General features: G+C 48.2%; 1 protein-coding gene and 1 long non-coding RNA gene across 2 annotated transcripts; one reads left to right on the forward strand and one right to left on the reverse strand.

The window, feature by feature from the left end:
- The first annotated feature begins 809 nt into the window (after positions 1 to 809).
- On the forward strand, positions 810 to 1,523 carry LOC125549115 (uncharacterized). The gene is made up of 2 exons (XR_007301255.2): positions 810 to 924; positions 1,130 to 1,523. It is a non-coding gene; the product is annotated as an uncharacterized LOC125549115 (long non-coding RNA).
- A 5,185-nt stretch (positions 1,524 to 6,708) lies between these two features.
- On the reverse strand, positions 6,709 to 7,723 carry LOC125549116 (early nodulin-like protein 17). The gene is made up of 2 exons (XM_048712602.2): positions 7,396 to 7,723; positions 6,709 to 7,275 (listed from the first exon to the last, which is right to left on the reverse strand). Exons 1-2 carry the CDS (start codon positions 7,601 to 7,603, stop codon positions 6,872 to 6,874), a joined length of 612 nt encoding a protein of 203 aa, XP_048568559.1. The 5' UTR covers positions 7,604 to 7,723; the 3' UTR covers positions 6,709 to 6,871.
- Between the last annotated feature and the right edge of the window lie 9,012 nt (positions 7,724 to 16,735).

A 16,735-nucleotide genomic window follows, 5' to 3' on the forward strand; every position in this document is an offset into this window, starting at 1 on the left:
CAGCCGCGTGCATGTGCACCACAATGCAGGGGAAGGTGGAACAAGTGGCCGCCACGTCCATGGCCTTCGTGGCGACCCACGGTGGCACGACAAGTCCGCCCCCACCGCCGCCTTGCCTCCCAGCATCTCTTCGGAGTGAACAATTTTTTTTACTCCGGCCGGCTGTGGCCGAGTATATTTAGGGATAAAGAGGCGGGTGGAGTAATTTATTATCTCCACTGAAGCTTTCGAGGGATCGGTTATGTGCGGTTTAAAGGAGAAAACATAAAATTTTGCTCCTCTAAAGCATTATAAGATATAGGTTAGAGAGGCCCTAAGACCATGAATATAGTGCATTGTTATGTGGGTACGGAACCTTATGAATTGATGCATTGAAATTAATTGTAAGAACACTTCTTGACGGGAAAACGAGAACTACCAGCATCTTATGGCTATTCATCAAATAATAGTACAACAGCCAATGTGTATGTGGTGGTCTAAACCAAATGTTAGGCACAAAATGAGGATTATGTGCACAGTTGGTCCCTCAACTAACACGAGGGAGATTATCTAGGATGTTGCTGAGGATGGCATCAATGTGGCTCGGCTAATATGTCACATGGAGACCATGCATCACACCAGAAAGTTATTGAGTTGGTGAAAGAGTTGAGACCATGCTTGTAGACTCTTATGGAGGAGTTAATTATATGTCTGGCATGCCCATGCAAGCACATGATTTTGCTCTATCAATAAATATTGTAATTAAACCTTTTTATGCCACCCTTCTTTCATCCTATTCCAACTTATTTGCTCTGATATAAGCTAGATTTAATATCTTCAGGCCCAGAAATTAGGATTCAAGATTTGCCTCATTGAAAACCGGTCAGGAGTTCATGTTCACAATCAAGCAGTGACCCCTTCTACTACTTGAGGGATTCAGCAAAGGTACTTCTACTTTTCTGTCCTAACAAGAAATTAGTGAAAAAAGATACCTCTCATTCAGGTATTTTCTATAAATGCACATTTATTTATAACAATAGCACCAGGATGAATGTTTGTTACTCATGATATTTTTAATTCCGTTAACCTCTTGAATAAAGATTATTGAAATTTGACTTCTAAAGTTGTGCCACTGCTTGTGCTGAACCAGACCATCAACGGTACAGTCAAAGTTGAACATGAAAACAAGGCGCTCTGCCAGTGTGCGTGCATGATCCAATAGCATGTGTTTAATAGTAGCCACTATGATGTGAAATACTAGCAGCTTCCTCCATTTATGCCAGTATTTGATATACTTACCAAAGTTTAAGGGCGCCAATCTTAAGAAGACATCCCGGTTTGTGAGAAAATTTCTTACGCGTATTAGACAAAAGATGTATCTAATTTTCCTTAGGTTGCATTGCAACACATCAGTTTCTGCTATTGGTTCTTTTACCATAAAATTTGTAAGGTCCCTTATGTTTGATTTATTGTATAAATCATTTGAGACATGCCCTGCATGCATGATTACTCACTATATTTATGTTCATCTGATATTATGTTCATGAATCATTTACATTATTTACGAGTTGATGTTAAAAATGCATATTGTTGTACATCAATTTTCTTTTCTTTTTTATGCCTTGTTCTATTTTCCAGAATTTATAGAATTCAAATTTAAACTTTATACTCACATGAATTTTATGTGTATTGGCGGAGACGTGCGTTGCACGTGCATGCTTACTAGTTTAGGGATAAAGAGGCGGGTGGAGTAATTTATTATCTCCTCTGAAGCTTTCGAGGGATCGGTTATGTGCGGTTTAAAGGAGAAAACATAAAATTTTGCTCCTCTAAAGCATTATAAGATATAGGTTAGAGAGGCCCTAAGACACATGCACCTCCTCTCATTTATGTATTTTACATCCTTTATTCGTCTCACCTTCTTCAAACAAATGTACACACATCTCATGATGGCAGCCAGGGCAGGAGTAGCTGAGCATTGAGAGCCAATAATGTACTTGATAGCCAGCACCGTGTGGCTGCCTGTATCTCCAGATTAATTAGCACTCTGGAGTGTTGCATAGATAGATATACCCATAGGTGTTGGATTTCACTTTTCAATTAAAAGATTTGTACTCATGTTTAAAAATGTTCACACGCACGCACATATATCGATATTTCGATGTATTTTTCCAATAAATGTTATTATATTTTTCAAATGGATAAGGGAAAATAAGAAGAAGAAAAATAAAACAAATAAAAGAAAAGAAAGCAAGAAGATAAAAACCCAGCAAAAATAAATAAGAAAAGGAAGAAAAGAAACGCAAAAAACCCCCCTTATATGTGAGTGTCTACCTTATTATGGTCATTTTGGCTCTGTCAAAATGATCTTGTTTTTAATGACAACAGTTCTTCACCATGCAGGATATCTACTGATGTATGGTTTCATACATGCTCTATGCTTCATTATATAAAGTATCCACCATTGTTCACGGTGGTGTGTGTGTGTGCACTAGGAAGGGGTTGTAAGGGAGGTTTTACCCAACATGGGTGTCGGCATATAGTCTCTCGATTGGTCCTCCACCCTTCTCAACATAGACGTAGTTTCGGACTCATATAACTTTACTATAGCCACTATGTCTTTTTTATTCTTTGTCAAGCTGCCCATGTTGATTATGTGCATTTTAGTCACGCAGAGAGGTCGGATATCACTCATTATGCAATATATCAATTTGATGCTACATTAATAAAAGTGTCCTTCATGAAAAAAAAACATGCCAGTACCATCTAGATGGAGGAGTAAGGTGGGGAGACCTCCTGTTGGACGCCCGTTGGCGTCAAATAGGAGAGGCTACGCCTGAAAGCAAGGGCAAATGGGCCGTTCGTGAGCGATTTTTTGTTTTTTCCTCTTCATTTTTAGTAGGATTTTCGCCAAAGTAAGGACCATTTTTATATAGAGTAACTATTAAAAACTTATTTGAAATAATAAAAAGAAAATAAAAAATGTTCAGTATGAGTTTAAAAAAAGTTCAGTGTATATTAAAAAATATTCACTATATAGTAAAAACATTTCACCATATATACTAGAAAAATATTCAATGTGTACTAATTTTTTTCCTTATAGCGAAAACAAATTTACTATATATTCCAAAAGCTCAACGTGTATTACAAAAAATGTTTAGTGTGTATCAAATAATGTTGTTCATCTATACCAATATAAAAAGACCCAAATAGGCAGATCCAACAAATCCCGGCCGTCAAATCAGGTCAATCCAACGACTCAGGCTGCTCCAATGATGAGCGCTCAACACGTTTAGTGTGTAGTTAATATCATACCAAATATTAACGCCAATGCTAATCACATACTTAATACATAAAATAATATCCTACCTAATATTTAGATGTAATTAATATATTACCTAATATCAACGTGCATTGCACGTACACATTTATTAGTGTATTAAATAATTGTTCCCCACATATTAACAAAATAATTGACCATGTACTAAAAAATAAAAAGGAAATAAGAAAAAGATAAAAAGAAAAGAAAAATAAAGAATGAAAAAATTATAACCAAAACTACAATAGAAAACAGAAGAAAAGTTGTAGCAATGTGGTGAAGGAGAAAACGGTGAGAAGCCCCCGAACTGGGCCGGCCCAACTGTCCTTGCTAGTGGGCGTCACGGCGTCCGTTTGACGTCAGCATGCGTTAAATAGGATTTGTCGAGGATGGGGGTGGTGCCTCGAGAATAAGGTGTCATCCTGTTGGCTAGGCACGTAAGAGCATCTCTAGCAGACCTATATAATGCCAACCCACAAAACGCGTTTGTAGTTCGCGGAAAAACGGCTTTGCGGGCTGGCACGGGCGAGGACAGAGTCAGACCTTGCAAACGGACCCGAAAAAAAGGATATTCGCAGTAGATGCTCTTTTATGGGTCGGCTACACGGGGTCCGTTCGGGCGCCGCCGCTTGGACCCGCCAACCGAAAACCCCCAATTGATCGAATTTGACAGCAATTCCGATAAATGAGTTCAAATTCAAACAATAAAACATAGTTGGCGCATAAATAAAATCATAGTTTTGTAGGACAAACGCAAAAGGACTTGCAAACGACCACGTCCGTCGCTCTTCACTCCCCACCACCTCCATCGAGGTCATCGCCGCCCCCGAATCCACCGCCGGCACTTGTTCCAACTCCGACACCGAAATCACCGGCGGGCGCGCTGAATGCATCAGCATTGTTGGTTCCTAATCCCGATGAGAAACCATCGTCGACACTATAACACGCATCGGCCAAAGCAAGCATCCGCCTCTTCAAGATGTCTCTCCTTGCCATATCATGCCATTCTTTGGTGACGTCGTCCATGCCATTGCGGTTCATTGTTATGATCCTATTCTCTTCTGCAAGAAGCTTGGACATGGCTTTGTTCTCGGCGGCACGTGCTCTTCTCTCCTCAATGGCTGTCATGTGCAACCCCTCGTCCTTGAGAAATTGTTACTTCTCATGCTTCTCTCGTGCCTTCTTCTCGGCCAACTCTTTCTTTGCCTCCAAGGTCTTCGCTAACATCAACTCATTTGATTGCACCATGGCATCTATTTTGTCCCGCAAGCTCGATGCCTCGTGTTCCCTCTTGATCTTCTCCTTTGTCTTCTTGTCACCATCGGGCTTGTTCAAGTTTCTTGGGCCACCATCATCTTCATCTTCATCCAAGTTTGCAAGTGAACCTCTCTTCGGTGGGGATTCTTTGTCAATCAACTTCCACTTCTCGCACTCTTTGAGCATATCCCAACAATGCTCAAGTTAATTTTTTTTTGCCTTTGAAAGCATTCATATCTTTGTATCTTCGTTGGGAAATTTTGTCCTACACATTTAAAACAAGGTCAAATGATGCAATCACTTCATATGATGCAAAATGAAATGCACAACTTGGAACGTGAAAACTAACTCACATAGTCGGATTTCACGGTTCCACTTGGAGGTGCATTGCGCACTTGTTCCAAGCAAGCTACCCAATGGCTACAAATCGGCTTGATCACGTCCCAACGACCTTGAAGTGACCGAAAGGTCCGTGGTGTCCTATTGGGATACCTGGCCATCATGCAGTATTGATCTTCGATTCTTTGCCAATATCTCTTCGAGGTTTGAGACGTACCCGTGCAAGCATCAAGGAACACCGCACTCCAAGCCTTGATCAAGATTTGATCTTCCAGGAGCGTGTAGCCTTTTCTTGCTTGCGCTTGCTCAAAAGCCCCTTCATCTACCTCCTCAACTTCTTCCTCACCACCGTGATCATCCACACCACCCTCCATTTTAGTGTAATCAAAAGCAGCGGACGGGGCATGATCGATGCCGACGGCGTTGGTGTCCAACAAGTTCACGAACTCGACAGTGGTATTGTTCGAACCGCCGCTACATTGAGTGCCATTAAGTCAGGAAAACCACAATGGCGAAAAGCGAAGCAAGACAAAAGATCAAAGATGCATACCTTTCGGACATTTCATCGAACACCTCGCCTACGGTGGAAGCAGCTCCGTTGAACGGCATCGTCGGGGAACATGTCGCCGGGGCGGGGGGAGTGGACGAAGGCGGTGGCTGTTTCGTTGGAACCTTCATCCGCTTCATGCCTGGAACCTTGCTCACCTTCTCCGCCGGCGGCCGGGCAGATCACGCAGCCGGATTGTCGCCCTGAACGACGACGTTGCCCTGCCGCTTGCGGGCAGGCGCGTTGGGGCCTTGGGCGACGGCGGGGGCGACATGGCCGGCGACGAGCTCCACCGGGGGGGGGGGGGGGGGGGATTGCGCGTGCGCGACCTCCACGGTGACGATGGACGGCTAGAAGGATTCCATGGCGGTGAGGAATGGTGGGGAAGACGGGCCGGAGCGTGCGGTGGCGGGGCAATGGTGGTCGAGGAGGGGGGAAGCGGGAACGGCCACGCGGAAAGTTCCCTCCCACCAAATCTCGCTGCGATAGGGGGGCGAGCTTGGGTCGGCCTCCCACCCCGTGAATCTAGAGGCTGAGGTCTAACTTTTGCCGCACCTCGCAAAATATTTTACGGGTCGGTCGCGTGTTTGCGTTTGCTCGGGCAGAATTTTTCGTGCCAACCAGTATTTTGGCGGTTATTTTGCGAGTCGCGGCTATATACGGGGTCTGCTAGAGATGCTCTAAGAAGGCAGCTAGCCCACTCACATTCGTGGCTAGGCATGCAAGGAGGGCAGCTAACCAACTCACATTTGAGCCTTGACTAGCGCGTGGTTCCTAGATATTTTTTCTATAAAAATATGCCTAAAAAAACTAGTTCTCCACGCTTTTTTTAAATATTAATAATAAAGCAAAGGGGCTACAGAGGAAATGGTCCAGATAGCCCGAGCATGGTGGTCAAACCCATCACGGAGGGATGGTACAAACGTGGTGAGCGGGCAGACGTGCGTAACAGGCGGTTTTGCAAAGGTCACTTGGTTGGGTCGCGCTGCCGTCCCCCTATATATTGGTATTCACGTCCTATATATCAATTGTTCATCCGTAAGCTGTAAAATTACCCTTTGGTTAGTTTTTTAGTATAACTCAAATTCAAGGCTGCATTTAGGCCCTGTTGGAGAACCTCCACTTCACAACTTCACTCCCGGAATTGATGGAGTTGCAGTTGAAAACTGAGGAGTAACTATTTCCTGACTGCACAACTTTTGAAATTTTGTGAAGCTGGTGGAATTCTAAACAGGTCTTTAGTTTCTTGATCGAACAGAGACACAAGTATAAAAAACAGGGTTGTTGTTGACACATGCGATCGAAGACGGTACACGATACATCAAACCAAACACTCTGATACTAAATCGATGGTCCTTGATTATCACATGCACACGGCACACCACACACTAAAGAACTAATCAATTATTTTAGCCTACACTAAGATTTGCTCAAATTAAGCAGGCCAGGACCAATGTTGCAGCTTGTGCCATGGCGCGAGCGAGAGGCGCCACGAATGGCCCTCCCATGGCGGATGAGTGCTCCTTGGAGGCCGGCCCTGGCTCCGGAGACGGCGGCGCTTGTGAAGATGATGGTTCCGTCGGGGCCTCTAACGGCGACGATGCTGATGCCGGCGGCCGCTGCTCGGCGTCGAGGACTTTAATTATGAGCTTCTGGCCATCGTTGCAGTGTGCGAGGTTGGAGCTGGCGAAGTAGGTGAAGCCTGGCGCGTCGAGGGGGAAGAGCGTTTTGCCATCCCTCGGCCCGGGGCCGGTGCCGATGCCCGCCGTCTCGTTGCAGTGGTAGTATCCAACCTTGCTCACCTTGATCACCGAGTCGTTCTTGTACACGAACTCTGCATGCATGCATGCATGTCCATTTGCATTCACCGCAGAAAGATTAGGTCGATTTGGTCTACATCTGGCAAATCAATGGAGGACAAGACCTCGCGTGCGTGTGATCAATTAGTACGTACCGACGGAGTCCCCGACGAAGAAGGTTATGCTGGACGCCCACTTGACGTAAAACATCTCCTTGTCCACCTTCGGGGGCACGCACCACCCTTCAGGACCGCCGACCTTGTACTGCTTCCCCTTCGGCGCCGCGGACGCCGTCGGGCAGAGGACGACGAGCACGACGACGAGCGCCGTGAGACGGATCGCCAGAGACGCCGCCGCCGCCATGTCGATCGTATCAAAACCGAGCCACGGGCGCCCTCAGCAGGTTCACCGCCCGCCGCCCGCCGCCCACCGATGATCTCCGAAGAAGAGGAAATGGTGTGTACTGTGTCCTACCGGCGCGCGGAGCGAGGAGAACTGATTGGATGATGAGAAATTTATGGGGGTACAACGTTGATCGAGTAGTGCCGATCGAGAAGTGGTAAAACTGATAGGGTCGAGGGAGCGTGCATGCATGGCCAACCCAACCGATTGCCAATTGTGGTTAGGTCCACTCGCCGTCGCTCCCGCGCGGACGGAGGTGGAGAACGTGGCGTTGGACTCTCACCAGGCAGTTATTAGGGGTGTGTTTGGTTCGGAAACGAAGTGAAATGAAATGGCATGGTTCCATTCGACTAGAATGGGACGGTTCTGTTCTTGTGTTTGCTAGGGGCAATTCAAAGGAATGGCAACTCCAAACCCAAACGGATCTGGATTTTATTCGTTTTTTGTTCGATTGGGTCGATAAAATAAACAACGGACAACGGCGGAGATGCGCACACGGGCCTAAAGGACAGATACCAAATGTGTCCTACGCTCTAAGTGTTACGAGCAGATACTAGAGTGATCCAGATCCAGATCATTGGACAACAATTAAAAATATTTTAAAGTACCTCAAAAGGACTAAGGAAATGTTTGTATTTGGCGGTGATGAAGTGCTCATTGTAAAGTACTACACTGATGCTACCTTCATGACTGATTCAGATGATTTTAGATCTCAATCAGAGTTTGTATTTACACTAAATGGTGGCACAAATAAGCTGGAAGAATTCGAAGCAAAGTACTATGACGGATTCTACAATAGAGGCATAATATATGGACGCTTTGGAAGCCGCGAAGGAGGGCTACTGGATCAAGAAGTTCATCACCGAGCTTGGTGTAGTTCCGAGTGCGCTGGACCCGATACAGCTCTATTGCGACAATAATGACGCCGTGGCACAGGCAAGGGAACTAAGGTATCACCAGAGGTCCAAACATATTGACCGCCGATTCCACCTAATAAGAGATTTTGTGGAGCGTGGAGACATGAAGATATGCAAGATTTATACGGATCTGAATGTGTCTAATCCGCTGACAAAGTCTTTACCACGACCAAAACATGAGTGTCGGTGTCAAAACCGGCGGATTTCGGGTAAGGGGTCCCGAACTGTGCGTCTAAGGCGGATGGTAACAGGAGGCAGGGGACACGATGTTTACCCAGGTTCGGACCCTCTTGATGGAGGTAAAATCCTATGTCCTGCTTGATTATTCTTGATAATATGAGTAGTACAAGAGTTGATCTACCACGAGATCGGAGAGGCTAAACCCTAGAAGCTAGCCTATGGTATGATTGTATGTTGTCCTACGGACTAAAACCCTCCGGTTTATATAGACACCAGAGGAGGCTAGGGTTACACAAGGTCGGTTACAAAGGAGGAGATATGCATATCCGTATTGCCTAGCTTGCCTTCCACACCAAGTAGAGTCCCATCCAGACACGGGACGAAGTCTTCAATCTCGTATCTTCATAGTCCAACAGTCCGGCCAATGGATATAGTCCGGCTGTCCGGAGACCCCCTAATCCAGGACTCCCTCGGTAGCCCCTGAACCAGGCTTCAATGACGATGAGTCCGGCGCGCAGTGTTGTCTTCGGCATTGCAAGGCGTTTTCCTCCTCTGAATACACCACGGAAGAGTTTGAATACAAGGATAGTGTCCGGCCCTGCAAAATAAGTTCCACATACCACCGTAGAGAGAATAATATTTCCACAAATCTAATCTGCTGACACGTTTTGGCAGCACGACATCACGCCACGGCCCGACAATTATTCGAACCGTTTTTCTTTAACCAGCCCCGCACATAACGCGAGGCGGTTTCTTGACACGTCTTGTCAAAGCAGAGATCGTGTTCCCCTTATCACGAGATTCTCATCAATACAAACGTGGGTAACCCAACCGTGCCTGTTGGTATGACTCCTAGATCTTAGGTAAGTCTCGAATGGCCACGAGGAGGACGCCTGATATTCATCCCCTTTATAAAGGGACAAGGCTTTTTATTTTTTCCCTCCCGTGCTCAATCCAATCCTTCCCCCGCCTCGAGTTCTAACACCCAAGGCCCAGGTCAGGTGCTTCGGACCTTCAATCATGTCCGGATCCAGCCTTCAAGGCCGGTGGATGCCTTCCTCCGTCACGGAGGACATCAAGAAGTTGAGGGAGGCCAGATATCTGACTGCCGAAATTTCGCATAGGCTGTCCGCCCGAGGGCAGGTCGTCCCTACTCCCGAACCCAACGAGAGCGTTGTGTTCGTCTCCCACTTCCTCCGAGGACTAGGCCTCGCTCTGGATCCCTTTGTTAGGGGTATTATGTTCTATTACAGGCTGGATTTTCACGATCTGGCCCGGATTCCCTTCTTTACATCTCGTCATTTATTGTCGTTTGTGAGGCCTTCCTCCGCATTACCCCTCACTTCGGCCTGTGGCTCAAGACCTTCGATGTGAAGCCGAAAATGGTCGAGGGACAGTACGCAGCATGCGTAGGTGCTCTAATAAGAAAAATTGCTGATGCTCCATGGCCAAAGAGTTCCTTTCCAGAGGTGTCCAGATTGTGGCAACGGGAGTGGCTTTACGTCACAGCTCTCCGAAGTGCCAAGTGGGTAGCTGCCCCCACCTTTCGCTCGGGCCCTCCACCACAACTGATGTCATGGATCAGCAGGGGGCCGAGCTGGGGTCCAGCCAAGGATGTGCCAATACTGCAGAGTCGTATCCGAGATCTCTTTGAGGGAGATTTCAGTCTGGTTATGGTAATGCAAGTTATGCTGGTTCGTCGAGTCCAGCCTTGCAAATGCCGCCCCTCCGCATGTGGGAATTCAACCCAGAAGGACCACGCACTATTCAGAATTTCCTCGGCATGACGCACGAGGAGATGTACAAATCGTTCTTTGGACCCCAAATAGAGTGTCCGGACACTACCGAGGACGTGGGCCTGAGCTGCAACTGCCCCACTGCCCAAGTAAGTAACCCCATGGCCGAACACACTGTCCTTTTATTTATCATGACATCATTCTAAAGAATCGCTCTTTGACCAGGACTGGATAACAAAGGCGAAGATGATCCGGTGTTCGGCCCCCCTTCCTGAAGGCTTGGACAATCCGGTGCTGGAAAAGATGCTCGAGCCAGCACCTTGTCTAGTGCCCTCAAAGGAAGATGAAGGGGGAAATAAAGAGGGCGAAAGCGGGCCTCCATCGCTACCTATTCCAATCGAGGGAATGAGCACCTCCGTGAGGGAGGATAACCAAGGGGAAGAATCTGACATTCTCTCTCCCCGGGGAAGGAAGAGGACTACCTCTGAAGATCCGGAAACTAAGGTTTCCAAACGGGAGAAGAAATCTCTGCCAGAGGGTCTTACCTCGGAGGGTATTCTTGCCGCACAATGTCCACGCGGGGATCAGCCCTCTACCGAGCTGTAAGTAATCAAAAAGTACTTAATAGTGAAGATATCCTACCTTACGTCCGAAGACAATAACCGATGCTTGTAAATTGTAGTCCGGATCGCAGCCCTTCTCGACAGAGTTCATCTTCGGGGGATCTTCTTCCGAAGATGATGGAGAGCGAAACGCCTCCCCCGGACTCCCCAGCTTAAGAAGCGGGCGATCTTGAAGTGTCGTCGCGAAGGGTATCTCCGGATCCAATATCGCCAGAGTATAACCCTTTGGCTACCCGACATCCCCAGTATCCGGCTCCTGAGGAGAGCGACAGCAAGGGTCCATACTGTGTGCGGTCGGATGCGCTGAAGGATCTTCTAGGGAAAGCTGTCATCTCGGAAGCGCATCATACGCTAATGGGTACGGTAATTGAAAGGATTTCATCCGCCGAAAGTGGTTTGCACGAAGCTTTTATGAGTCTGCTGAAAGGCTTCGAGGTACGTAAAATAATGTATGCCTTTAATAGTACCGCATACGTTAGGTATGCCCATGCAGATAGTAGCCCCTGAGACTCTGGTTGTCGTCGAGAACGGCGGCAAACAGAGGATCATAGTCCCAGGTAATAACCAGACCACCTTTATGTGCAGGTGGTTGAAACTCCGGTGGCTAGCCGGACTGATGGGTTTGCCAAACTAAAGCGACAACTGGATGCGGCAGGTGCCGACATCGTGCTTGTCAACAAGCGGCTTGACGAGGCACAGAGTGAGTGATTTTTCTGGTGATCGTCACATAATAAGAGCAGCATGATACCAGTATCTTTAATATGTTGTGACTGCAGATGGAGCGACCACCGTGGAGACCCTTCGGGCGGAGCTTACCCGAGCCAAGGAGCAAGCAAAGAGTAGCAATGCGGCCGCTTTACAGGCGTCTGAAGAGTTAAGAGCCGAACAGGCCACACATTGCGAGAGCAAAGAAAAAATTGCCAAGATGACCGTGGAGTTAAAAGATGCTGCTGACCGTTACCGGCTTCTTGAAGAGGAAAACCGGGCGAAGGCGACGAACCTGGAGAAGGCCCGGGTGGCTGCCAAGGAAGCCCGCTCCAAAATTAGAGCGACGAAGAAGGAGCTGAATCAAGCTGCAGATATCGTGTCTGGGAAGCCCTTCTTGTTGCGGACTAAGTTCGGAGATCCGAAGTATGCTCCTCTGGACCGGCTATGGAGTTCCGCGGATGCGTACATGGATTTGGCTGCAAGTGCTGCTGATGCAACCGAGTACTTCAAGGATCAGAAAGGTCCCGAAGTGGAAAAGTTGTTCTGGTCACAGTTTCATGCTCCAGTCCGTCGGCTGCTGCTGAATGAGCGATTGACCGGTTGGGCCGAGCTCCATAGGTTGTCCGGACTTGCCATGAGGTCCGTTGTGGATCACCTGTGGCCGGGAGGGCCAAGGCCGAGTAGCTACTTTAGCTTAGTGCAACAATTCCTTGAAGCTGTGCCACACATTGATGTTGTAAAGAGATCAGCGTGCATAGAAGGTGCGCGGATGGCCCTTGCCCGTGTCAAAACATACTGGGCGGAGATGAGGCCACCACTGTTGCGGCACAGGTTTCGGCCATAGGCCGAGTGGCTGCCGAGCACTACTTTGAAGAAGTCCTTGAAGGCGCTCGTTCGATAGAGGCTCAGTGCTCGAAGAATATTATTTTCCAGTGACATGTAGTCCCATTGTACAAACAATGTTTTATTAAATTTATCAAGGCTGTATTTATACTTTTGCCCAAAAGTGCTATGATGCCTCCTGTGCGGCCGTTTATGTATATATGTATATAACCTGAAAGATGGCAGTCGTCGGCTTCAGTCCCCACGCATATAATGCGGGGGTGTTCGCATAAGACGCATGTTCACACTTGATCCAACGTCTTGGTCCATTAAAGAGGTGATAGCGCAGCGAACTAGGCAACTGGACTATAATGCTTTAACACTTTCACTTAGCTAGAGGAGTTTGATAGTGGGGCTACTATATAGCCCCTGGTGGCTCCGCGCTCATCCAGATTCGGGGCGCGTACATGCCTGGCTGGGAAACGGCCCTTCGTTAAGGTGGAGGAATCCCGAAGATTCCGCTAGGTCATCGAGTGGTTGACCAGTCTCACGCTATATCATGACAGTCAGTTTTCGGCTTTCTCTACTGGGGTGCTCGTCCGGATGAATCAGGGCACAATCACAGTAGTTCTCCTGGTGCCGCTTTAGCCGATAGAGCGGAACGTAAAGCAGCAAAACACAGGAGCCGGGCAAACCCAACATTTGACCAAAGACATGATTCGGAGATGATGCATATAAGGCCAAACTCGCGACGCCGAACACTCCCTAGGGTATTCGGTCTTTATGTTGTAAACCGAGACGAAATAGTGCCCTTTGTAATACGCCCCTGGTGTCCAGGTACGTGCAGTATTCCGACGTGGCCACATGCCAATACGTCAGCATCCTTCTCATTGTACTGAGAATCCGAGGGATGTGTATCAACAAGAGACAGTAAAAAAGGTTTACGCAGGGTCTTAATCTAAAAAGAATCCTTGGAACGGGTCCCTGCTGCATGTCTACGCCTGTGTCTCCATTGTGCCGTATTCTGGACGGGTGTAGCACGATGGTCATCTGAAAAAGAAAGGAGCTTAATTGAAAAGTTGTCGTGCAAAAGATAGGTTATACTAAATAAACCATGTACAGTTCAAAATGAGTAAAGTTGAGCCTAATTGTCACTTGTTTGCGCGCGTTGAGCCCCTTGTATTGTAATAGGGGTATAGCCATCAAACCTGTATCAATTACATATAGCTGCGCCGGACTCGTCCAACCGCGTCCGTGGTCTTAACGACCTGTCAGATGCTTTAGTTGGTGAGGCCGTTTAGTGTGCGGCTGCCAAGGGAGTCGCACGGTCTTCCGCACGCAAGGAGCGCTCAATATTTCCATTTACTGTAATGAGCCATGTGGACCGGGCATCTTAAGCATGAGAGAAGCGTAATGCGGTATTGCGTTAAAGCGAGCGAAAGCTTCGCGTCCGAGTAGTGTTTGATAGCCACTTTGGAATGGAGCGATGTGGAACATTAAATTTTCGCTACGGAAGTTATCGGGAAAGCCGAATATAACCTCTAGTAGCAGGGAGCCCGTGCAATGAGCCTCTGGGCCTGGCGTTACTCATTTAAAGGTAGTATTGCTACGGCTAATTTTTGTTGGGTTTATCCTCATTTTGTGGACTGTGTCCTGATATATCAGGTTTAAACTGCTGCCGCCGTCCATCAGGACTCGTGTGAAGTGGTATCCGTCAATTATTGGGTCTAATACCAAGGGAGCCCATCCTGCATGCCGGATACTTGCCGAGTAATCCCGATGGTCAAAGGTGATCGGTTGGGACGACCAGTGGCAGAACTCCGCGGTGATAGGCCCTGGGGCATGTGTCTCTAGGAGTGCCGCTTTGTTTCTCCCTTTTGTCACGTGTAACACGCTTACTGTTTTGACTTCTGGTGGGAATTTCTTCTATTCCCCAGTGCTTTGCTTGCGAGGCTCGTCTTCGTCTTCGCTTGGTGTATCCTGCCCCTTATGTTCGGCGTTGAGCTTGCCGGACTGCTTGAAGACCCAACATTCTTTATGGGTATGATTTGCAGGTTTATCGGGGATGCTGTGGATCTGACATATTTTATCCAGAATCTTGTTTAGGCTGGACAGTTCGTCTCTGTTGCCTTTGGAGGGTAGCTTTTGTTGACCTGGCCAAGAGCTTCTAAATCCGGCGTTTACCACCGTGCTCTTCGGCTGTCTTCTTTATTCCGGCGCTTGTTTTTGCTGCGTCGTGGTTTCTCGTTTCCGTCCCTAACTTCGGATGTACTTGGGTCGCTGGTGCTGCATCGGGCTAACCAGTTGTCCTCGCTTGCGCAAAAGCGGGTCATGAGGCTTGCTAATGCTGCCATTGTTCTCGGCTTTTCGTGGCCGAGGTGTCTGGCAAGCCATTCGTCTCGAACGCTGTGCTTAAAAGCTGCTAAGGCTTCGGCGTCCGGGCAATTGACTATTTGGTTCTTTTTAGTGAGAAACCTGTTCCAAAGCATTCAGGCTGACTCTCCGGGCTGTTGAGTTATATGACTCAAATCGTCTGCATCCGGTGGTCAGACATAGGTCCCTTGAAAATTTGTCCGAAAAGCGTCTTCGAGCTCTTCCCAGCTTCCAATGGAGTTTTCGGGGACGCTTTTAAGCCAGTGCCGAGCTGGCCCTTTGAGCTTGAGGGGTAAGTACTTTATGGCGTGGAGATCGTCTCCTCGAGCCATATGTATATGGAGGATGTAGTCCTCAATCCAGACCCCAGGGTCTGTCGTTCCGTCGTACGCCTCTATGTTTACGGGTTTGAATCCCTCTGGAAATTCGTGGTCCAGCACCTCATCGATGAAACATAGGGGGTGTGCGGCACCCCTGCATTTGGGTGTACCATGGTGTTGGGATGTTTTTTGTGTTGCATTGCATGCTGGAGCGCGCTTGCGTGGCCCGTAGATGGATCTGGTTGCGCCGTCCTTTTGATGCGGGCCCTCGTGTGGACCGCGTACTGGCTTATGTGCGGCGTCGTTCGCCGCTCTATGTTGGCCACGAGGTCGTCTATCCGACCGGATGGCCATCTTGTTTTTTGATTACGGGGGATCTAAGGCCTCCTCATCGAATTCAGGTAGCAACTTTCGCTTCAGGTAGCTCTTGGTGTGGCGATTACCACCGTATTTCGCTGCAGTGTTGAGTACTTCACTCCATCTGATTCTGAGTGTGTCTTGTGCAGCCCTGAGCCTTTGCTTCTGCTTTTTCAGACTCCTCGCAGTGGCAACAAGCCTTTGATGGGTATTCTGTTGCTCCAGGTGCCCGTCTGGTGTGATGTCATCCGAACTGTTATCTTCGACGGAGTCGGGTTGTTCGGTTTGATTCTTCGTGTTGCCGTGGTCGGACGATGGTTCACTGCCGTGTTTGTCGTCCGCTGGCTCACCTTGCTCTATCGCTGGGTCTATATGATCGCTGTTTCTGCCGAGGCGGGATTTGGAGCGGCGCTTATGCCGCCGCTTTGACTGCTTCTTGAGGGAACAACCCCTTGATGCGTCCTTCCGTTCTTCGTCGTCATTTTCTTTGGGTGTGTCCACCATGTATACATCATATGATGAAGTGGGCGTCCAATGCCCTGTGGGCAGTGGTTCCTGTTTGTCTCTTGCATCGTCGTCCATGCCGTCGATGTCTTCAGAGTCGAAGTCGAGCATGTCGATCAAATCGTCGACAGTGGCTACTAAGTGGGTGGTGGGTGGGCGGCGAATTTCTTCGTCATCCGCATCCCCATTCCGCCGGACATGTTTCGGACAGGGCTCTCCTGACAGAGAGAGAGAGAGAGAGAGAGAGCTTAATGAGTTCAGTATGTCGCCGAAGGGCGAGTGCTGAAAGATATCCGCGGAGGTGAACTCCATGATCGGCGCCCAGTTGGATTCGATAGGCACGGGCGCAGGCGGTTCGGAGTCCATGACCGGGGAAGAATCCGGCAGTTTGGCGTCATGGCTCTCGTGAAAGGTAAGGTCGATACTCGGCTCGATCGCCGATGAGAGTGCGGCCTCCGCGGCGGGGTCTATCCACCCGTCACTGGATGGCGCAATTGGCTCTGATTTAAGGGTCGGAGCGGTCGCCGGTGCGATCTCCCGAACACTGTCCGAT

The sequence above is a fragment of the Triticum urartu genome, chromosome 3A, assembly GCF_056163025.1.
Source record: "Triticum urartu cultivar PI428250 chromosome 3A, HENAU_Tu73, whole genome shotgun sequence".
Taxonomy (NCBI): domain Eukaryota; kingdom Viridiplantae; phylum Streptophyta; class Magnoliopsida; order Poales; family Poaceae; genus Triticum; species Triticum urartu.

Excerpts from the sequence above, each read along its gene's own strand:
- LOC125549116 (XM_048712602.2), bottom strand. The coding sequence starts at position 7,603 with ATGGCGGCGGCGGCGTCTCTGGCGATCCGTCTCACGGCGCTCGTCGTC. Across the intron at positions 7,276-7,395 it reads CTTCGTCGGGGACTCCGTCG|AGTTCGTGTACAAGAACGAC; the intron begins GTACGTACTAAT and ends GCATGCATGCAG.